At 53.9% G+C, this 22,236-nt stretch overlaps 3 protein-coding genes across 13 annotated transcripts in view; 1 reads left to right on the top strand and 2 right to left on the bottom strand.

Annotated features, from left to right (window-relative positions):
* Positions 1-229: 229 nt before the first annotated feature.
* Positions 230-11,000, bottom strand: VAMP4 (vesicle associated membrane protein 4). The gene is made up of 7 exons (XM_066555593.1): positions 10,748-11,000; positions 9,465-9,511; positions 9,113-9,163; positions 2,648-2,748; positions 2,109-2,188; positions 1,886-1,937; positions 230-915 (listed from the first exon to the last, which is right to left on the bottom strand). The coding sequence occupies exons 1-7, from the start codon at positions 10,811-10,813 to the stop codon at positions 887-889; spliced, it is 426 nt and encodes a 141-aa protein (XP_066411690.1). The 5' UTR covers positions 10,814-11,000; the 3' UTR covers positions 230-886.
* A 141-nt stretch (positions 11,001-11,141) lies between these two features.
* Positions 11,142-14,494, top strand: MYOC (myocilin). 3 transcript variants are annotated; one of them, XM_066555249.1, is made up of 4 exons: positions 11,142-11,852; positions 12,280-12,399; positions 12,486-12,637; positions 12,767-14,494. In XM_066555249.1, the coding sequence occupies exons 1-4, from the start codon at positions 11,234-11,236 to the stop codon at positions 13,268-13,270; spliced, it is 1,395 nt and encodes a 464-aa protein (XP_066411346.1). In that variant the 5' UTR covers positions 11,142-11,233; the 3' UTR covers positions 13,271-14,494. The 3 variants fall into 3 exon arrangements, with proteins under 3 accessions (XP_066411346.1, XP_066411345.1, XP_066411344.1); XM_066555248.1 differs by having other exon boundaries at positions 12,486-12,697; XM_066555247.1 differs by having other exon boundaries at positions 11,144-11,852; positions 12,486-14,494.
* Positions 14,495-17,213: 2,719 nt separating this feature from the next.
* Positions 17,214-22,236, bottom strand: part of PRRC2C (proline rich coiled-coil 2C) — a 69,942-nt gene continuing 64,919 nt past the window's right edge. For all 9 annotated transcript variants that reach the window (XM_066555236.1, XM_066555239.1, XM_066555238.1 and 6 more), the window contains one exon: positions 17,214-19,038. In XM_066555236.1, coding sequence (XP_066411333.1) covers positions 18,775-19,038 — 264 coding nt within the window. In that variant the 3' untranslated portion in view covers positions 17,214-18,774. The remainder of the gene's footprint in view (positions 19,039-22,236) is intronic.

The raw sequence follows: 22,236 nt of genomic DNA, 5'->3' as shown, positions 1-22,236 counted from the left end.
ATGCCCACCACATCATGGTGAAGGGCTCTGAAATGAACTGGGCTTCTTCACTGTGCATGGAGTCATGAGAATTGTTCTCCAGCTGTGTCTTTATATCATCGTGCTTCTTGCTGGGTTTTACACACATTTCTTACTTTTGGTTAAGAACACACAGAAACAGGGACTCCCAGCCTCAGAGAGCCCTGAATGGCCTCCAGAACTTTATGAAGATTTGCAAAAACTCCACGTGTACAGTCAAAAATAGGTTTACTGGAATGTCTTTAGTCACAGCTGTAAGCAGCAATACTGAAAACACTGAGCTTGTGCATTCCCATGGCAGGACCAGAAAGTCTTCTGGATTGTAAAACCTAATTTCACTTTTTCTCTTTTCTTTTTTTTTTTTTTTTTGAACAAGAGAAAAACAACACCCTTGCAGTTGTCCTCAAAAGAATCAGTTCCCTATAATGGTGCATTTCCCTTCAGACATTTATCCCCTCCTTTTCTCTGATTCAGAGTCCCCTCTGCCTTCCACAGCAGGCAGCAGGGAGCTGCTCAAACCATATTATTATTATAATTATTATTATTAATATTACAACTCAACCATATATACAGATAGACCATAGGGGAAAGTAGCCAGCTCCAAACCAGAGACCCAGAATTCCACAAAATAGGTGGTTTGGGACCTGAATCTTATGTTATAAAAAAAGTCTGACAGCAGGACGGATACTTGACTGGAAAAGGGTGGTTTGGTAGTTCTTCAAATGCTCCCTTAGAGCTGGCTGCTTGCCACCACCTCCTGCTCCCAGGAGAAAAACCAACTTCCAGGCTATATACAGATATCTCACTTAAATTACACAGCAGATTGGTTATCCCAGAGGCAGCTCCAGCAAAGCCTCCAGCTGCCCTGTCAGGAACGGTACTTCAGGACTATGGGCACTGCAAAACACAAAGAAAGAAACTCTCAGCTCTCCCCATCCCTGCCAGGGGGGAGTCCCCCCATTTCTGCAGTGACAAACCCCAGCAGCTGTGAGCAGAAGTGTGTTCCCAGCCCCCAGCTAAAGCAATCTGCTGTCTGCACACATGCTAGACAACACATCCTGCTACCTTCATCTCCTTCCAGCTTCCCAAAACTAAACCAGATGGGATTTTCCATCAGTCTCTCTCTTAGCCCTGCTGCCAGCTTTGCCTCTCCCACTGCAGGCTGTGTGTTAGGAGGACAACAGAGGCCACAAAGGCTTTGCTGAAGGAACAGAGCTGCCCCTGGACACCTCAGAGGGAGGAAAAGCCTCCAGAGCCAGTGGCACAGAAAAGCTGCATGCCATGCTGGACTGCCTGGAGCATGTCCTGCTGCAGGCAGAGGGATCAATTATTCCTGCCTGGAAGAAACATGCTCTGGTCATTCTGAGCTGTTTGGTAGGAAAAGCAATGACATCCCTGCTCTGGGGAGGCCAGGAAAGGCACAGAGCATGGGAAGGGACCAATGGCAAAGCCACAACAGCTACTCAATGGAAATTAGGCAGCACATCAACTTTGGGGAAGAGCATTTGTACACAGCAGGCTCATTGCAAGGTGCCTGATACATGCAGAGATGTTTCTGGAAACATTGCTCTAGCCTGAAACTCTTCCATGTACTCCCACCCACCCTGGGTCAGCACAAGGCTGGCAGGGCACTGCTGGCTTTCTCTGGTCACAGTCAGCAGGACTTGCTTGGAGCCTGCTCCTGTGTGGAAGAGGAGCACAGAGAGCTCTGCAGGCACCCCTAATGGTCACTTAGGGCAGAGTGGAGCCCGTGGGGTGGCTCAGGCACTGTCCCTCAGGGCCAGCAGCACCACAGTGTCACTCCCAGCATGGAGGGCCACCAAGATGCCCATGGCAGACACGGCTGGGCTGATGTGGAGCTACTCACCGATGATCACGAGCAGGAGAATGACCACCACCATGGCTATGATCGCCTTCATCTGCAAGGGGAGCACACGGGCACCTTACACAGGGAGCCAGGGCCAGCTGCTTCAACCTGAAAGGAGCTCTTTGCTCCCAGCTGGGAAGCAGAGCTGCTCCACCTCCTCCCAGGGCAGGCAGCTCAGCACCCTTCCACAACCCCAGCCCTGCCTGCTCCCCCTCCTGCTCACCTTACAGTCTCGCCACCACATCTGTCTCCGGAGATGCTTGGCTCTTTTGCTAAAAGCTGCAGCATTGTCTGATAAACTGTCTATTAAAGGAAAGGAAAGAGTCAGTTCAGTGGTGCACACACTGTCACAGCACCCACTCACCTGTTCTAACTCAGTTCTATGCAGTAAAAGACCCAACCACAGCCACAACTGGGTCAATGTGACACGCTTCCCCAGAGCACACAAGTCCCACTGTGCTCCCTCTGTACTGGCTGCTCTGACAGGAACATGCTCTGCAAGCCAGTGGCCAGTGCCAGTGGCCAGTGCCAATCTACCTTTGCTCGAAGGACCAACTAGATCCCAGCACCTCCAAACTAATGCCTCTGCACAGAGCAGCAGGTGAAGGTGCAGAGAGACTCAGCAGAAAGTCAGATGTGCAGCCCAAGGCTGAGCAACACCACTCTGAGCAAGGACAGAAATGTAAACCCAGGTGTGACAGGAGGTGCTTTCAGAACTGAAGCAGGTTAAGCTGGCCCAGCAGAGCTGGTTTGCCATCACACCTGATTTATCCTGCAGGTCGTCCAGGCGCTCGCCCCTTTCGATCACCTTGGTGATGTTCTCCTGCATGACATCGATGACTTCATCCACCTGGTTCTGGACACTGGGGAGGCAAAGGCAGCGTGAGAGGCAGGAGTGAGCACTAGAGCTGCCCAGCCTGGCAGGATCTGAGAGCTCACCCACAGAAATGAAAGGGCACAACAGTGGAAAGAGATGGATGGGATGCAGAGAAAGCCAGAGGCGTGGCATGGCATGGGGTGGATCTCCAGCAGTCCCACGAAGGGCAAGGGAACACAAGGGGCTCAGAGGGAGCACTGGGAAGTCAGCAGAAGTGGGACACCCTCTCTAACACCTTCAACCCACAAATGCAGTATGAAAAGGCACTAATTGCTATTGGTGGGCACCTCTGCTACAGAAGAGCTCACAAAGGGGAGAAAAGAAGTACAAAAACCAAACCTTATCTTTCTACATTTCATAGACCTCCACATCACACCTTTGCTCAGTAACTTGGGGTGAAATCAAATCAGTTCCCTCCTCCAGGAACTGAGTTACTAAATTAAACCCACCCTGCCAGGGGCATCGAGAGGATAGCAAAGAAATGGCTGATGTGAACTAAACCAAGTTATAATTCATCTTCTCCTAGGTTATGTAACTCTGTGGGCAGCCTTCAGCAAACAGCAGCCTAAATCACACTCGTAGGGTTATTAAAAATGCATTTATTCACTCCAGAAAAAAAAAATACACTGGCAAGAGAGAAAAATTTTCCTGGTGGAAAAGTACTGCTCCATTCTGGTTTGTATTTTGGAGCTAATACACGTTTGTTTTCCTGGAGATAGAAATGAGGATTTTCTTGAGGCCTGGGGGATAATACATTGTTTGAGACATACCGTTCCCAGAAAGGCAACGGCACCAGCAGGATCTCGGAGGCAACAAAACAGAAATAGCTCCTGAGAGAAACAGCGTATCCTCCCCCAAGGCCCACGAAACTGGAGCCAACACAGACTCAAGGCCAGTCAATGAACCACAAACACGGCTCTGTCCTTGCCACCATGCCTCTAATTAATTGATTAATTAGAGACAGAGGTTCACACTGGCCTATTTCTCCTACCAGCTACATGCCTCTCAGCAAGCAGACACCTGTGCTGATGAGGAGCAGCTGCAACCAGCAATAGTGGTCACAATACTTGCTCACATTTACTTACTGTTCCAAATACAGGGGAGAATGGTCATTAAAAGGCATTTTTCTCTCCAGAAAGCTCTAGAAAGAGTTCCACATCTCTAAATATGAAGGGGTTTCCCATCTTAGCCTTTCAGATCAAGCTCCTCAGCACCATTGAACTGTGACTTCCAGAGCGAGAAGAGCCAGGCAATCCCTCTGAAATTTCTGAGTCAACAGCTGTGATAAGGCACATGCTGGACCCCAGCAGCACATGTAAAAATTTGCTTTATTTAGGACAGCATAAGAAAGGAACCTGCCCTCTCTGCTGCATCGCAGTCTGTGGGAGCAGCATCTCTCTGAACCCTCCTACACCACGCGGTGGCAGCTCCTGCCTTCCCCACTGCCAGGAGCTCCTTATCTGGAGGGGAAGGGCACAGACCATGCCCAAAGACCTCTCAGCAGGAGCTGCCCCGTGCCCAGGAGCCTGCTCTGCTCCCCTGTTTGTTTTACACAGCCCGAGGCGAGTGGCAGAGCTGTTGGCAGAGCTCAGAGGGTGGCACTGAGGACACGGACAGGAACACACAGCAGTGCCCTGGGGGGCCAAGTGTCCATCCCACACAGGACACACAGCCCCAGGGCCCATCCCTGGGCACTGGGGGACAAGCAGGCATGTTCTGCAAGGGGCCTTCCTTATCTTGGCACAACAATCCCAGCTTGGAGCTGCCAGCAATGCAGCTACAGCTTGGGGCGAGAGGAAAAGCACCAACATCTGCTACCCCAGCTGAGCCAACTTGGCAAAACCTCTAAGCCTCAAACATCGGCTTCACACACACAAGTCTACATTTGCACTATGTAAATGTTTCTAAAATCATTTTCTGGCTTCAAAATAGAGAGATTTCCTCCCACAACAGATTTGTCACCAAGTTATCCTGGTACAACTAACAAGTGGGAGCACACAAGGTTACAGTGCATCTAGGAACTTGCAGAGCAATGCAACAGCACCTGTAACCCTGCCAGTGCAGGTCAGAGCCCTGAGGGGGCTGCTGCAGTCCTGGGACACCCCAAAGTGCTCCAGGCAAAACAGGCTGGTAACTTCAAGCTGCTGTGGTGGTGGTTAACAGCATTTGGGGGAGAGCTATGGAGCACAGACCCTTAGTGCCCAAGCTGCTTCTCAGCATCCTGCCTCTTCTCACTTGAGCTGCTGGCAAAATGCTAAGGGCCCTTGTTACCTGCCCAAACCCTGGGCAAGCTGTCAGCTGTCCCCAAGAGAACAAAACATTGCACACATGAAGAATGGAGGCACAAAGAAATCAAGGCTTATAAACTCCCAGAAATGTTGAGGTGTTGACTCCTATGGAACACAAATGCATTTGGGTAGCACAGTTTGCCATCTGGGGGAAAAACCAACAAAACAACACAGCAAAGAACAGGAAGGAAGAGGCCTAGCCAGGGAAATTCAGACCTCCACATAGCACCTTAACCAGACCTTAAGCCAGCCCTTTCTTTCTGCTCTCTCCCACCCTTCACTGCTGCCTCTCCAAGAAGGGGGCTGAAAAATGCTCAGCCTATGTATTAGCCCAGCAGCTTCAGAACAAATTCAAAAATTCCCACTAGTCTGGCATGCTTGAGGTAGGAAACTCAAGTCACATCAAGAAGAAAATATTTTCTTGTTTTATTTGGCAAGAGGGAATGAGTCCTCTAATACAAAGTGTATTTCCTCTTGGGGAGCTATGGGCTTTTGACACATACACTTCATGTGCTTTACTCCTGCCAGACTTCCAAGAGAAATAAAGTGGAATAAAAACCTGCCAGGAAAGGGAGCCAGACAAAAACATGAAATATGTCTCCCATGACCTTCTTTCTTACTAATTACTGCAAGTCTGATGCTTTTAACAAGGACAGCAAGTGTACACCATCAAAGCAATGAGATGCAGTGGCACTCAGCTTGCTTTAGACTCCTCTCTTCTTGTGCTCTGCTGCTCCAGAGTGGGAGGAATAAGCCTCTCCATTGTGGCCACTCTGGGTTAGGTACTGAAAACCTGCCTGGGCTGCTCAGGGTGCTGGGCTAACAGCAGTGCTGCATTCTCCAGACACTGTAAACAGCCTGTGCACACACAAGGGGTGTGCTGCCCAAGGCTGCTGCTTGTCTCCAAGCTGGCTGTTTGCAGCCAGCACGACACTCCAGTTTTCCACCCCTGTGATATTAACAGTGTGTATTTTGGTGCACATTCCACCCAAACACCCCTGGTTGTGGCAGCCACCCAGGGAAGAGGGAACAGAAGGAAGAGCCAAGGCAGATGGAGGGTACAGAGGCAGAGGCTGCACAGCACTCCCCAGCTCTCTGCAGAGAGCCCTGCTGCTCCCAACAACGGGGTAACAGTGCTGAACCCCACCACACAGCCATGGACTGAAGGTGCTGCTCAGTCCCAGCTGGGAGGAGAACAGAACAGCAGTCTGTGCCTCCCTGAGGCCTTTCAGTCACTGAAAGGATTATATCCAACAATGATTCCTGTCAGCATGGGCCTGCTATCACCTTCAGATGAAGGCCTGGACTGTGGTTGGGGTTCACTGCACAACCTGCAAGGAGCCCTGGGAAGCTGCAGTCAGCTCTTGCCTCAAGAGTTCAAACCATTCCCCAAACCTTCCCCTGCTCAGGGCCAGCCAGAGCCACTGGGGCTGGCAATGCTGACCCCCCAAAGCTGCACCATGGGGGATTCACAGAGACCAAGGGCTCCTGGGGAACCCCAGCATGAGCCTCAGCAGCAGCATGAACAAGAACCCAATGGCACAGCTCCCTGAAAGCACAAACATCAGCAGTACAGTGAGTCAAGCAGTGCAGAAAAGGGGCTGATTTTAGCAGAATTTTTAAAAATATGGTCTGTGATGAGAAGCTCCTTTTCCAAAATAAAGAAATCCAGCTGGAAGATGAACATCCCAGCCTCCCTTGAAAAGACTCTCATGCACACATTCAGCACTTCTTCCAAAGCCTCAAAGCAAAGGCAGAGAAAGGAGAACAGCTCTGCCTTACCTGTTCTTTGTACCTTTGGGGAAAAGGATAAAAGCCCTTTAAAAGCTGTGTTTCAGCTCCAGCCCACCCTGGGCATGGGGGGCTCAAAGGGACCCCATGTGGCCTCTCAATTACCAGAGGAGAGTCCACCCCCACCAAGCAGCTCCAGACACATCAGGACAAGGCTCAGCTTGAAGGGGACTGGCACTTCCTCCTGTCACTGTTGCTGACTGCCACTCACCTCTTTCCCCTACAAGGTTTGCAGTGTTCCCCACAGCTGAGCCAGCCTTGAGGGTCTCTGCTGCCAAACTCCACCCTGACCCAATCCATCCCCCTTTCCTGCCAAGGACAACTAGGAAAACTTTCCAGTCTTGCCCCTCACGTTGAACATGTTCCACACCTTTGCTCCCATAATCCCATCACTTTTTCCTCTACCCAATCCTCCACCCAGTTTCCTTTTACATCCCTCTTCACACCTCGTTCCTCTAGCCCCACGCTGCCATGGCCTCTCCAGCTTTGCCCAGCTATGCCTCAGCTCTCCAAATGCTCAAATTCCTCCTTAAAATGTCTTTTCCTTACAGCTTTTCAGCAGCAACCCAACCCTGTCTTTGTTGAAACAAAGAAAACTGAGTGACTATGAGACCAGGCATTGATCCTTACAGCACAAGGGCTGAGCTGATCAGAAACTTCCCAGTGATCTCCATGACAAGAAGTGATGATTGCATGGTGTAAGTGCTTATTAAACAAAGCAATCAATGCTGATGAGAGCAGAAAACAAATTCTGTTGTGTAACAGATGCTCTGGATGCTCCACAGGTGTAGCCCCTTGACAGCCCAAGGGCCATATTCCATGCCACATCCACTGTGTCCAGGCAATCTCTGGCAATGGGCAAGCCTGGTGTGTGGGCCATTAGTCACATCACACCTATGGACCCACCAGCTCCTGGCTAAATGCTCCTTTCACTTTTCTTCCTTGTCACAGTGCTATGTCCTCCTCTACCTAAGCCACTGCTCCCTTCTGCCAGCCTGAGACAGGCAAGAGAAGAGCTCCTGTTGTCTCCCACCAACAGGGAACAGACACTGCAGGTGCTGTCCAGCAGAGAGGCTGAAGGGATGGACACTACCCCATCCCTACCTTTCTGTGGAGGTGAGACCCCACTCATAAACCCAGCTCTCAGTCTTATCATTCCCTGCAGATCATGCCCTAGAAGGGAGGCTCTATCCACACTGGCTTACTCCACAGAGCAGTTCCTCTCTACCAGCAGCATCCTCACACTCTGGGGGGAACAGAGATGCCCTGAAAACTCAGGGTGCAGCCACCTGCCCTCTGCCTCTTGTGCAGCTCAAGTGCCCTTCACCCCTCAAGATAACAAGCACAGCCTGATGCTGATAGTGGCAATGAGTCATCCCAGAGCTGTGCTGGCTTCTTCCAGGCATGGAAAAAATCCCTAACCAAGAGCCACACACAGGCTGCAAACAATGAACAGCCTGAACAATGCCCAGGCAGCAGTACCCACACAGATCTCTGTCCTGGCTCCACAGACATCAGCAAAGAACAGGGCAACACAGACCAGAGGTCTGTGAGTAACCCCACACTTCTCATTAAGTACCACCACCACATCCTTCACAGGAAAAACTGGAGCCCTGAACAAGCTTCATCCAGGAAATGACTCGATGGGAGAATGATCCAGAGTGTTCACTCCTTCCTTCTTGCCCCACTCCTCCTCCAGCTGTAATGGTTTCCTGTTTTCCAGCTGCTTTGACCCCAGTGAGTCACTGCTCATCTCCAGGTGACCTATATCAGGTTTTTATCTGGAGAAGAGGATGCCAGAGCACCAGCTGCTGCCCAAACCCCATGGTCCTGGTGTGTTCCTGGCCACTTACTTTCTTGAAATGTTAAGGAGCATGTTACAGGATGAGGTAAAAAAAGCCTCAAAAATCAAAAAATGACGCTAGGAAAGGTTAAAATTTGGGGTTAATGCTGTAGAAAAAGAGCCTCACAAAAGCATGGAACAGGTCACCACCAGAACACAGCCGAGGGCTTCAGAAACTCCAATAAGCTACTGTGATGTTATTTTATCCCCTTGCCTCTGTCAACACACAATTTCTTGACAGGCTGCATCAAAGCTGAGATTTCCTTTAGCTGTGGACACGTGGGGTAGGACAGGTCAGTTAGAAGAACACAGACACAAGGAATGTTCATATGATGAGCTACACAGAAATACTCTGACAAGACAGCAGCAGGGGCTCCCAGTGCCAGAATAAATTATTATCTCCATGACACTAAGCAACAACAACTTACTGCCTGATCTTGTCATTCCTGGGTCCAAACCTGGTTCCAGAAGGCCCCCTCCTGCAGGCAGAAAAGAGCAATCAGGACAGAAGGTACAATGAAAACATGTTTTTAAACCAGACCCAAAGGATACAGAGGAAAGAACCAATGCCTTGTGCACAGAGAATTGTTTTCATACTCCCATCAGTCCCTCCCACGTCTAAGGAGCCAAGGGACATCTCACTCTTACAAAAGGTCACACCTATTAATTCATGCTCAAGGCCAAGGCTCTGGAAGAACATCCCAAAGGAATCAAAGCTTTTCATTCCCAAGCCCCCAGCCTCAGAGCTGCAGGCAGGTATGACACTGCATTCCAACTCACAAGAAAAAGTCTTCCTCTTCATCCGAATCTTCCTCCAACAGGTTCCTCTGCAAACACAGAAAAGCCATTTCATCAATAAGCACCATTTCACACCCACATTTCCAGCTCTTAGGAGGCAATCAGCATCCTCTGACTGCAGGAAGGCCCTCTCTGCTCAAGGGACAATCCCCAGCCCTGCACCCAAAATCATCAGATCACCCACAGACACCCTGGGCTGTCCCATCCACACAGGAAATCAGATCCATTCCAGATATGAAGGACAAGGTTTCTCCTACATCTGATGGCAGCAGATGTAAGAGGGATGACAAGTGAACCTTGGGCTGGAGGGCAGAGGGGTCTGGCAGCTCCTCTGTTTCACCCCAAAGGGCCCCCCAGGACTCCCCTTTGCTGATCCACTACACTCCATGAGAGGATCCAAAATCTAATTTTTTAAGGGGAACCCCACAATCCCACTGAAGCCTGAATGTTCCAGACAAAACCATTTCTGTTTAGGGTCAAAAACAATCAGGAGGGGAAGGTGACACGCTAAAGCTGTGGGCCCAGGGACCCAGCAGATGGTCCATGGGGTACCAACAGTTGCTGCTTTCCCGTGTGTAGCTCTGGGCTCCCACCTGCAAGCCTGATGCTCTGATGCTGCAGCTCACCTACATTTCCATCTACATTTGTTCAACCAACTCAAGCAAACCTGCAACCCCGTGCAATAGTTCCAGCCAGTGCTTCCCTCAAGGGAGGAGCAGCCTGCTGTGGCAGCACCGGCTCCTGTTCTCGCTGGCAGCTGTTGGAGCTGCAGCAGCGTTTCCGACCACAGCCCAAAGCGAGCTTCAGCACAGCCTGACCCCAGCAGGTTAAATCCACCTCATCCAAACCAGGCAACTGCTGGGACCTGTACTCAAAGCCTGAAAGTGAGGGGATCGTGGTGACAGGAGAAAAAAACAGCTGTAAAGCACAGGGTGACTCCACTCAGCTCCTTCAGCCAACGTGGGCAGCAGAGCCAGGCCGTGTCCCCGCCCGGCTCTGCGGAAGGGCAGGAGGCTGGGGGACACCGGCATCTCCTGGCCACGAATGCGGCCCGAAGGAGCCGCAACAGGTTTCCAAAGCAGCCGTACCGGGGCCGGTGTGACACACACGGACAGCCCTCACCGGCTGAACGGCGCTGTCACGGCGCTCCGGGCCGCTGGGCCCCGCGGCTGAGGCTGCGGCGGCACCGACACCCGGCCAAGGCCCCCGTACCGCGGGCACCGAGCCCGGCGAGTCCCGCTCAGCCCCGCAGGAGAGGCACTCACCCGCTCGCTCTTCACCGAGCCCGTCACCTCGTCGTCGTTCAGGTGCCGCTTGAATTTGGGAGGCATGGCCGGTCTGTGCCGCGGCTCTATGCCCGGGGAGAGGAGCCTGGAGGGGAGAGCAGGGAGCGCCGGGCAGGCCCAGGACGGAACCCGCCGCCCCCGCGCTCAGCGGGCCGGGCCGGGCCGGGCCGGCGGGAAATGGCCGGTGCCGGAGAGCCCGGTCACATCGACCGCTCCGCCCGCCGCGCCGAGCGCCGAGCTGCCGATAGCAGGCGGGCCGGGGCGGAGACACCGCCGGGAAACCGGGCGGGACCAGCCCGAGGTGGGGCGGGGCCGTTCTGAGGTGGGGCCCGGGCCGGCGGGTTCGGTTCAGGCCTCGGACCCGAGCGGTCCCCGTGGGGTTCGGCCCCGGGCCCGCCCGCCCCGGCGTCACCCCTGGCACACGGCCTCGGCCAGCGGCCCCGGGGAGGCGGCGGGGCAGTGCCAATGCCCCCGCAGGCATCTGGAAGGTTCCGGCTCGCCCGCCCCCCGCCGCCCCGACCCTCTTGCTCTATAAATGCGGGCGCCGGTGGCCGGCGCGCTCAGAGGGGCGGCTCCGGGGCCATGCTGGGGGTCTGGCTGCTGCTTTGGGGTTCCGTGGCCCTAGGCGGCCGGGCGGACACCGCCTTCCTCCGCCGCGCCCATGACAGCTCCGGGCACTGCACCTACTCCTTCACGGTGGCCAGCCCCGTGGAGGCCGCCTGCCCCGAGGCTGCCAGCGGCGTGCCCGAGCTGCGCGCCGAGCTGGCCGCCCTCGCCGCCCGCCTGAGTCGGCTGGAGAGCCGGGAGCGAGGAGCGGGGGGCTCGGGGCCGCGGGGAGCCGAGCCGGGGGGCGCACGGGACCCCCAGCAAGTGGCCGCGGCCTCCCGCCTGGAGGCTGCGTACGGCGAGCTGCTGCGGGCCAAGTCCCGGCTGGAGGAGGAGAAGGGGCGGCTGGAGCGGGAGAAAGAGGAGCTGGGCAGGCGGCTGGAGAGCAGCGCCCAGGAGATCACCCGGCTGCGGGCCGCCCGCTGCCCCCCCGGCAGAGAGGGGCCCGGCCGGGACACGCTACGTGCCCCCGCCAAGGGTAAGTGCCGGGGCCGGGAGCCCTGCGCGTCCCTGCCGCCGGCTCCTTCCCTCCAGCCGGGTCCCCGTGCGGCCCCCGTGCTGTGCCCCCACTGCTGCCCCCCGCTCCTGGGGACCCTGGTGGGCTCAGCCGTGCTGGGAGGTCGCAGCCCATTGCCCCATGCCTCCCTCCCCACCCCGCCTCATCCCATCGCCTGCCCCACAGCAGAGGGGGGATGCAGGGTACCGTGCTAATCCGGGCTCTTAGGAGTTTGCCCCAAAGGGAACGGTCACAGATGTGCCCTGCTGCAGGGGGAGGGAGGATGCCCAAAGCATCTGCATTTCGGGGGGCAGCAGCCCGGCACGGAGCCCCCCGAGGGCGGCAGGGGCAGGCAGGCGGTGAGGGGGGCTGGCTGAGCCCGCTCACGCTGTGCCTGGCCCCGCTGCAGCGCCGCGCTGGGAGCCGCAGCCCCTGAGCTACCAGGAGCTGCAGTCGGAGAGGAGCGAGGTTCCCGTGTCCCGGCTGCTGGAGGAGGCGGCGCTCGGCCGCCCGGGCAAGGAGGACTCAGGTACGGGCAGCCGGGCCGGCCCCACGCCCCGCCGCTCCCGAGGGGCTGGCGGTGACCGCTCCGTGTCCCGTCCTGTCCCCGAGCAGGCTGCGGGCAGCTGCTGTGGGTGGGAGAACCCGTGGTGTTCGGCCGGGCCGACTCCATCGCGGGCAAGTACGGCGTGTGGATGAAGGACCCCGAGCCCGTGCCGCCCTTCACCCGGGACAACACCTGGCGTGTGGACACCGTGGGCACCGAGGTGCGCCAGCTCTTCCAGTACGAGGAGGCCGAGCAGCTGGCCCGGGGCTACCCCGCCAAGGTGCACATCCTGCCGCGGCCCCTGGAGAGCACGGGGGCCGTCATCTACCGCGGCGGGCTCTTCTTCCAGCCCCGCCAGTCCCGCTCCGTGGCCCGCTACGACCTGCGGGGAGAGAGCATCACGGCCGAGAGGGAGATCCCCGGCGCCGGCTACCACGGGCAGTACCCCTACTCCTGGGGGGGCTACACCGACATCGACCTGGCGGTGGATGAGACGGGGCTCTGGGTCATCTACAGCACCGAGAAGGCCCGGGGAGCCATCGTCCTCTCCAAGCTGGACCCCGAGACGCTGGAGATCCGTCGGACCTGGGAGACCAACATCCGCAAGCGTGGGGTGGCCAACTCCTTCCTCATCTGCGGCACCCTCTACACCGTCAGCAGCTACTCGGCGCCCAACGCCACCATCAACTTTGCCTACGACACCGCCACGGGCACCAGCCGGGCCCTCAGCATCCCCTTCGAGAACCGCTTCCGCTACCTCAGCATGCTGGACTACAACCCTGCCGAGCGGCAGCTCTTCGCCTGGGACAGCTTCAACATGGTCACCTACCCCGTCCGCCTCTCCCGGCCGTGAGCCCAGGCTGGCAGTGCGCCGGCTCAGCCCCCGGGAGCTCGGTGCGTGCCTCGGCACCCTGCTTCCCTCCCCCTTTGCCCCGGGAGCGCCTCCTCACACAGCCTCGGGGGTGCTGGGGGCCACACGCTGCCCCGCCACAGCGCATTGTGCTCAAGTGCGGCAGAGGGAGACGAGGCACTCACTGCTCCAGAGCCTGGCAGAGCCAGGGAAGTGCCTCGCACCAGCCCCGGTGGGTTTCGGGTGCGTTCCAGCAGTGCCCAGCCCTGAGCACCTCCCTGAGCACCCAGCCTGGCCATGAATGTGGAGCAGGGAGGGCTCAGGCATGGGAAGGGCTGGGCAGAACAGGTGGTGGAAGGGCTGTGCAGGAGGATCCTGCCTTAAAATAAACGTGTTTAGCTGTGAGCAGCGACCCCCTCTGTGGGGTCAGGCTTTGTTGTTTCCAGGCTCCAGCCCTGCAGAGATCCCACAGCCTCCACTGGCATCCCACACTTCCAGTGCCCAAGGGCATCCTGGAGCTCAGCCACCTCCAAAAATCATCGAGTAGGCTCAAAAGCAGCAGAAAACACAGACACACATTGCACAAGCCTTGTTTTATTGAGGAAAAAAAGCAGCCAAGAGAGCAGGGGTGAGGAGTGCTGGCAGAGCACCCTGCAGCCGGGTGGCCTCTCTGTACCCAGCCCTTCCAGCCATGTGCTTCAGCTTTGCAGCCATCCCAGGCCAGCAGCTCTCCCCAGCCAGCCCAAACCACGCTGTTTTATCTGTTTATTGTAGAAAGCTTCTAGGAGGAGGCTTCTTTCCCCCTCTGGCACCCGGGGCAGCAACAACCACATTCCCCAGCGGCTACATGGGGTCTTGGCCCAATAAACACTGCCCAGCACCTCTGCTGCCTCACACCTTGTGTTGCCAAGCCTGTTTTCCAAGGAGTGTGGTGGGCTAGTGCCCCTCTTGATGCACCTACAGGCTGGAGGTGCTGGGGGGAGACCTGCAAAGCCTTGAGCAGGAAAATGCCACAGTTTGGAAGGCAGCTCCTGACAGCAGTACACCAGTTATTGGAGCAGTGGGAAAGGACAGAGAACACAGTGGGACACTTGTGATGAGCACCTGCAGGGATTTTCAGTGAGAGGCTTCACCCCACTGCTGTCCTCCTGACACTAGCACTGTTTTCTTGAGTGTAGCAGCACTGTATGTTTGCATATCACAATGAAGCATTTGGTTTATCCATCATCCCCAGGCTTTATTTTGGAAAAATACGAGATGGTTGTAAAAAGTGAGATGATACATGTGAGGAATGTTTGCTAAGCTGCAGGGGGGGCAGCAGGGGGGAGCCCAGCACGAAGAGGGAGGAGGCTGAAAGACCCATTCCTGCTCCTGGGCAGGAATCTCACCTGAGCCAGGGCCAGCGATGGTCCCAGGAGGGTCAGGAACACATCAGCCCTGTCTCTGTCACAGCCAGAGCTGGGGAGCCCTGGGGCCAGGGCAGGATCTGGTGAGGGCAGGGGAGAGCCAAGCAGGCAGCAGCCAGGGCCAGCAGTGCCCAGCAAACCTGCCACCAAGGGTGGGGAGAGGCATTTCTGTCCCAAAGGCATTTCTGTCCCAAAGCTGGGTGGGAGGCGAGGGCGCAGGGCTTGCACAGAGCCCCGGCAGCAGCAGCAGCGCCTCGCTGAGCCCAGACACGGAGGGCAGACACCGAGGGCAGACACCGAGGGCAGAGACCGAGGGCAGACACCCAGGGCAGACACCCAGGGCAGACAGCTCCACCCCGCCCGGGGGCCTTTTCAGGCCGGGAAGTGCATCTCTCAATTGACTGAGAAAATAAAGGAGGACAAGCCAATGTACACAGGATTTCCAGAAAGCTGGGCTGGAGCTGAACAGCGCTGAATACACTGCTTTACTTAACAGGCTTTGGGAAAACAAGCCCTCCCTGCCCACATCCCAGCAAGAAGCCAGCCTGAGCCCAGGGGGTTGCTGGATCTGGCCCCAGTCACATTCAAACCCCCTCTGGCTCTTGCCCTGGAGAAAAGTTATGACCTTTTCACAGCCTCAGCATTATTAAGGAAAAAAAAAAATTGAATTCCCCAAACAAAATTGTTGCCTAATTTCTGTGAGGTTCAGCACAATTATTTCTGATGACCACAGTCCTAGAAAAGAGATTACAAACCAAATCCCACTCAAATTAAAAAAAAGCAAGAGCTACTCCAGTGTAAATAGCCAGGAGCAAAGTTATCTGATTAAATGTCATAAAATATTCAATCAACCGGGGTCAATGACTGAAAGCTCCACCTGGCCTCAAGGCAGCTGGTGTGGTTTGGGGTTTTGGAGAGGCACACATCAAACCTGGGTTATTTGGAGGCACAAAATGCCCAAGCATTTACTTTAATTAAACTTCTGCAGAAATACTCCCCTTGTTCTGCTCTGAGCACAAAACAGTCCAAAGCCTGGTACATTCCCACAGCCGACTGTGGGAAATTCCTCTGACTTCCCAATGGAATTATTATTACAGAATTGAACATGAATCCTTTTAGCAGCACTTCCTTAAAAATAGAACTCTGGTGAACGAGTTCCCATTTTTGGGGTGTCCTTTTAAGATGAAACAGGCTGAAGGCAACCTCAAAGCAGGGAAACATCACCACAACTCAGTTACTTTTATAGCACATTTCTGGATGGAAGCAGTGTCCACATTTACTCAGTGTCCCATGTCCACCCTCCTTCCCAAGCATTTACTGAGCTGTGCTCATACAGATCCTTGTGAAAAAGGTCATTTACCCCGAGGAGTGTGACCTGCTCAGAGGTTCCTTCTGCCCACAGCTGCATTTGTGGATTCCAGCACCTTTGATTTACTCCATATTGCTGCAGTTTTACCCCAAACAACACCAACCTGGGCAGGAAAGGACTGCAGCTCCTCTGGTGGCCCTAAGCTGCTGCTTCCCAACCCACCCAGGGCTGGCAGCGACGCCTGTGACCAAAGGTCAGCCTGCCCAAGGTGGTGCTTGCAGAGCCAACACTCCTGGCTGCAGCCTCCCTTTCTCAGAGGTGCAGAGCCAGCCAGCACCTTCTCCCCAGGCAGGAACAACTGCCCAGAGAGCGACACCAGAAGTTCCTGATGTTTGTGGGAAGCAAGTTCCCTCTGGTGGCCAGGGCTCCCTGAACTCCTGCCTGTCCCCCGCTGCTGCTGATGCCTTGGGAGGCTCCCTGGAACAGAGGCTGGGCAGAGTTAAAGGAATAAAGCAGAGATTTATTAAAGGACTAATGCAGGGATTTATTAAAGGAATAAAGTAGGGATTTATTAAAGGAATAAAGCAGGGATTTATTAAAGGCCTTCACAGGATACACCTTGGGCAGTACAAGATCTGGCTGTGGCTCCACCCAAGATGGACCCTGGGTCACAAGTTTTCACACTTTTATAAGTTCTGGTCCATTCCCATCTTGGGGTTCATTGTCCAATTCCAGCTCCAGGTGATGCAGTCCCATCCTCCCAGTTTGCTCTCCTCCATTCCCTGTTGTTTGCACTTTTTGGGCCTGCAGCTGCAGTGGTGCCCTTGGTTCTGGGGCTGGAAAAGGATTGTCCTGTGTGCCTGAGCTGTGAGGAGAACCTGCCAACACTTTATATGGAGTTCAGAGTTATGAACTAATGCAGTACAGAATCTGGAAAACATGAAAGCCCCAACTTAAGGCATCACTGGCACTCACTGGTCTATGGGACAAGTGGCACATCCCAGCTCCTGTCTGGAACAAGCCCCAGCTCCATCAGCTGGGGATGGAATTCCCTGCAAACACCCCCAGGCTCCTGCTGGGGCAAGTGGTGGCCACATCCTGCGAGCCCCTGACTGGAGAAGGGCTGGAAAGTGCCAGGATAACAAAGGAGCTTTGGGAGCATTTTCCTTCAGGAGCCTCTCCCTGGGAGCGCCGCTCTGCTCCTGCAGCAATCACGAGAGCAGCCAGGGGCTTTATTTAGAGAATACTTTATTAGTTTCTGTAATCAAACCCATGTAAATAAGACCGTACATATTTCATACAGTGCGTTACCCCTGTACAAATGGAAAAAAAATTAAGTTTAACATTTCTAGACCAATATGGCTGTTAATTTCTGTACAATGCCAACTCACACTACAAGTGGGATACTTTTTTCCAAAGTTGACATCACAGCTAGTTTCCAAAAATTCAAATTATATATATATTTATATAAAAAGATAACCAATAGCGATTCACTAGGCATCAATAGCAGCAACAGCCTTTCCAGCTTCTGCAGTCATTTGAACAAAATTATACACATTAGACTTTCAACTCTTCCTTCCAAAAAACGTAAAAAAAAAAGAAAAAAATCCCAGAAAAAACCAGCAAATTCTGCTACTGATGTGGTACCTGGTGCTTTTTATTAGCTTTTTCAATCATTGTCTGGAAAAAAACCTCTAGAATAACATTATTAAAAACAGCTCCAGTATAGCACAGTCACTACTACATATCATAAGCAGGTACAGGATATCTTACATTCACAGAAGTATCATACAGTACTGTCCTACAGCTAGAATACTAGAGGATACAATTAAAAAGGCATTTATTTGACTTGATTCTACTTTCCAGCACACTGTGGGCAAGGAGGTGGTGCGACGCAGCTCTGATATAAAGAATGCACCTTTGAGATAAAACTCTCGTTCATCTGATAAGGTTTCTTTTATTCTCGTGGCACAGTTTAAGTGCTCGTTGCTGTGTTACAGACAGAAACTGGAAACCGTTTAGGGACCACTCGCATCATATCAAGACAGCTGGACAGGGGTGAACGGAACAACTCTGACTATTGATGCAACGAACCTTCAACTCCAGGGGTGAGAGCCACTGAGGGGGCAGCGGGTGGAGAGGACACAGGTGGCCAAGTAGCTTTTTCATATGGTGATCTAAATGCAGTAAATTGTCATCCAAGCAGCAGCAGCCAGCAAAGCACTGCCTTCAGAGGGAAATCCAACACTGCCAGTGTTACTCTGGGTTAGGTTAAGCCTCGTGTGGCAAGTGTGTGGATCCCTCTGTTTATACAAGAGAGAAGCTTCTTAAGTCACTAAAAACTTAACACACATTACTTGGCCCAGCACCATCTTCAGATCTGCATGTTGTCATACTCACGGGTTTATAAAAAGATAAATAGCAGCTGAAGATCAGAGCCTGAAGAGAATAAGGAGTCATTGTGTCAGCCAGGAAATGCCTCCCCACCGCCGCTGCTGCTCCGGGCTGTGCCTTTGGGGAGCAGGCGGGTGCGAGCCAAGCGGGGCACACACGTGAGGCACGTGCACACCCCAAAGCAGCCTTCATGCTGTTAGAGCAGGTGTGACCCCGAGAGCCAGGCCTCAGCTGGCACCACAGCAGCTGGCAGCACCTCTGCTGCTGGCACCCACGCCCCGTGGGGCTGCTCAGAGCCCGGCAGGGAGGGCAGGCTGCTCTTCATCCTTCGGGCCACCAATTGACGCTGCTGACACCTCGCCCACCCTCCCCTCTCCCCCTCCACGGGAACACAGCCTCTAAGATTTTGTTTCCTCGGTTTTGATTGCCTGAGGTTTGATTGGTCCAGTTCTGACGGGTTTGGGTGTGGCAGCAGGCGCAGGGGTGGCCTTTTCCTCGCCTTTGTCCTGGCAGACTCCCGCAGAGTCAGCAATTGCCTCGCTGGGTTTGCTCCCGTTCTCCTCCACTTTGGGGGCTTTGCCTCCCATGGGTTTGTTCTGCTGCTGCTGCTGCTCAGAAAAGAATCTCTGGGTGGACTGAAGGACCTCTGCTCTTTGCTTTGCCTTAAGAGAGGGAGAAAGTAAGTTTACTGAAGAGAGGGCACTGGAACTGGAGTGACTTCACAAGCATTTCCCATATGAAAGGGGAAGGACTGACCACAGTGGCCAGGTTTTCCTAGACAGGCAGTGTCCATCCTGCTGCTGCCCTGATGTCACCAGGGCTGGGTGCCTGCCTCCTCAGCAGTAGTTTAACATCATGCCTAGGCTTGCCTTGCTCTTCCTAGCCCTTCCCCAAAAAAGAGGACCAGGAACAACAGTGTGAAGTATTACCCAAGCTGTTCTCATGCCACTGCTACCGCAGAGCTGTACAAGTAGGAGCACTGCTGACAGCAGCTGGAGCTGCGCACAGGTCAGACAGGAGCAGAGCAGCTGTGCCCCACCTGGCCCCACTCCAGCTGTCCCTGCTGCTGCTGCACTGCAGAGCACGGGGCTCTCTCTCCCAGCAGCAGTCTGAGCACCCCCTTCCCTCCCGTGGCTCTGGGCACAGACTGAGCCTGCACTGGGATGGAAATGAACCAGGTCAGAGCTGTGCTCTGGGTGAGATGAAGCCTCATCTGCCTCCTGCTCTGAGCAATCCCAGGCAGAACTAACTAACTAACTAACTAACTAACTAACTAACTAACTAACTAACTAACTAACTAACTAACTAACTAACTAACTAACTAACTAACTAACTAACTAACTAACTAACTAACTTCCTTTCTTTTTCTTTCTTTCTTTCTTTCTTTCTTTCTTCTTTCTTTCCTTCCTTCCTTCCTTCCTTCCTCCCTCCCTCCCTTCCTCCCTCCCCTGAATGCTACAGCACAAACTGCCTTCCTTCCTTCCCTCCTCTGAGTCCTACCAGCAACCCTGACCTGCACCTGTGCAATTCCCCTTGTGACACCTTCCAATTACCATTTTGATACTGATCAGACACTTCAGAGCAAGCACTTGTCTGTCCTGCCCAGACTGCAGAGACTCATCAAGAGTTCAATCATTCAGAAGTTGAACAATAAAAGCCCAGTGCAGTCAAACACCTTTTTATTTTAAATTCAAAAGGAGTACCTTAACACAAGGAACCCCAACTACAATACAGGCACTAAACCTCCCTGTACCTCTCTGAATATTTTCTGCTTTTTTACAAGAAAGAGGGCTGGGACACACATACACACAACAGGGAGACAAAACAGCAGAAGTCTGGAACAAGTGGCCTTGGCTCTCTGCTTTGTAGCTGCTCCAAGTAAGTCAAGCAGCAACAGAACAGAAAACAAACCTGTGAACTCTCGTTTGCAGCAACAGCCTGATTTCACTGGAGCCAGAGGGACACCTGAAACCTTCTGCCCAAATTTCAGCCATGCCCTGAGGTTAAGGCTGGATGACTTGATCACCAGTAACCAAGCACAACAGAGTAACTCTCACTGCTCTCAGCAGTGTTTGCAGGAGACTGAAGACACCAGAACTGTGTCAGGATTTGCTCTGACTGGCTACATTCAGTGCACACTCAGGACAATCTGTTAATCGTCACCTGGTAAGCATCTACAGGCTGCATGAACTGGTGGTAGGAAATGGACCAACCACCTGGAATTGAAGGGTTAATCAGTCCTTCCCCAGCCAGGCACAACCAGAACAACTCTGTCCTGCTCTGACCCCTCAGTGCACAGGTTCCAGGAATGGCAGCAGACAAAGGAGCCCCTGAGCACCATCTGCTCAAGCAACCTTTCTGCAGCATTCAGGCTGTGACAGACAGACAGTGCCCAGCAGTGTCCCCACACAGATGTCCCACCCTGCAATGTCCCCACCCTGCACTCCTGCCTTGGAAGAAGAGTTTGCCTCGAACTGAAGGGTCCCAAAGTGCTGTAACAAGTTAGGGTGACTGTCATCACCTGCCACTGAAATGCAGCCCCCTGTTCTGCAGAGTGCTCCAGGTACTGCATTCTAGCACAGAGAATTCACCACAGGCACCTCAAACCACGGGGAAAGATTCTCCAGAGTGCCCAAGGAGTGGGGTGGCTGCAACAGGAGGAGCTGGGGGTGAAGGGACAGCCAAGAGGCAGGAGTGCAGCCTCACTGCTCATTCCAGGAGAAGCAGGCTCTGACACCCCACTCTGCCTTGGACAGCAGTGGCTCTTCCACAGCTGCTGACCACCAGACTGCTTGAGACAGGAACTCCCTATGAATATTTGAGTCTAAAACTCTTACTAAAAACCACCAGGGCTCAGAGAAGGTCTGTTAAGAGCCTGGCTGCTGCCTTGGGGTCCAGAGGGACTTTTTAAAGCCATGACTTGCAGCCCCAAGCCTGCCTGGGAGCTGTCAGACTGAACTGCTGTTCACAGCCCTGCTGTTCACATACTGACCTTCACATCTCGTTCAGCCTTCAGCACAGCCTGGGCCTGAGTGCCTCTGGCTCCAGGCACTGATCCACAGGGACCTCTGGCCACACGTGGTGCCTGAGGGGGGCTCATGAGGCCTGTGCTCATCTGAGATGGCATCTGACTATGCAGAACCCCCAGCAGCCTCTGAAGAGGTGCTGGGAAGGTGTTAGTAAATGGGGCTCTTACCAATGGAGGGAGCAGGTTAGGCTGAGATAAGATCTAAGTGTGGGAAAAATGACAAAAAGAGACATTTCTCAATTAGAAAATGGCCAACTCGACTGCAGGTTGCTGTTATCTCAAAGGGGAAAAAGCTGCTACTCTGCTATGAATGAATGTCAGGAGAACAGGCTGGAACTGCAAAAGCAAAACAGCCCTGCAGCACCAACAGCTTCAGCAACAACTTCAACCCAGCCTGTGAGCAGGGAAAGACCCTGACAGGGCAGTGGAGCAGCCACTGGTGAAAGGCAGCCCCAGGAAGGTGAGGCAGTTTCTGCCAGTGACAATGCAGAAATCAGATCTCAAGTCCTGCAGTCAAACACTCCAAATGCTCAAAGGAAGACAGGAATGTCCTGCACTTTTATTTAGAGGTTCCATTTCCCTGGCAGCCTGGCTCCAGGCACCTGCAGCTCCCTTGTAAGCTGTGCTCCCTGCAGTGCCAGAGCAGATCAGCCCCTCTGCCACCAGCCCTGCCTTGTGTGACCTCAGGGATCCTTTCCAACCTGAACTGCTCCTTCCACACTTCAGAGCTGCACATCTGCTTTGTCCTTACACGTGTAAAATATGCACTGGGACCCTTGTGAGACACTGAGCTTCTCCCCTTCCCCAGCAGATGACCTGTTTCTGCAGGATG

The sequence above is a fragment of the Molothrus aeneus genome, chromosome 9 (genome assembly GCF_037042795.1).
Source record: "Molothrus aeneus isolate 106 chromosome 9, BPBGC_Maene_1.0, whole genome shotgun sequence".
NCBI classification, from domain to species: Eukaryota; Metazoa; Chordata; class Aves; order Passeriformes; family Icteridae; genus Molothrus; species Molothrus aeneus.
The sequence above is the reverse complement of the archived record's forward strand: the minus strand, read 5'-3'. Positions and strand labels throughout refer to the sequence as shown.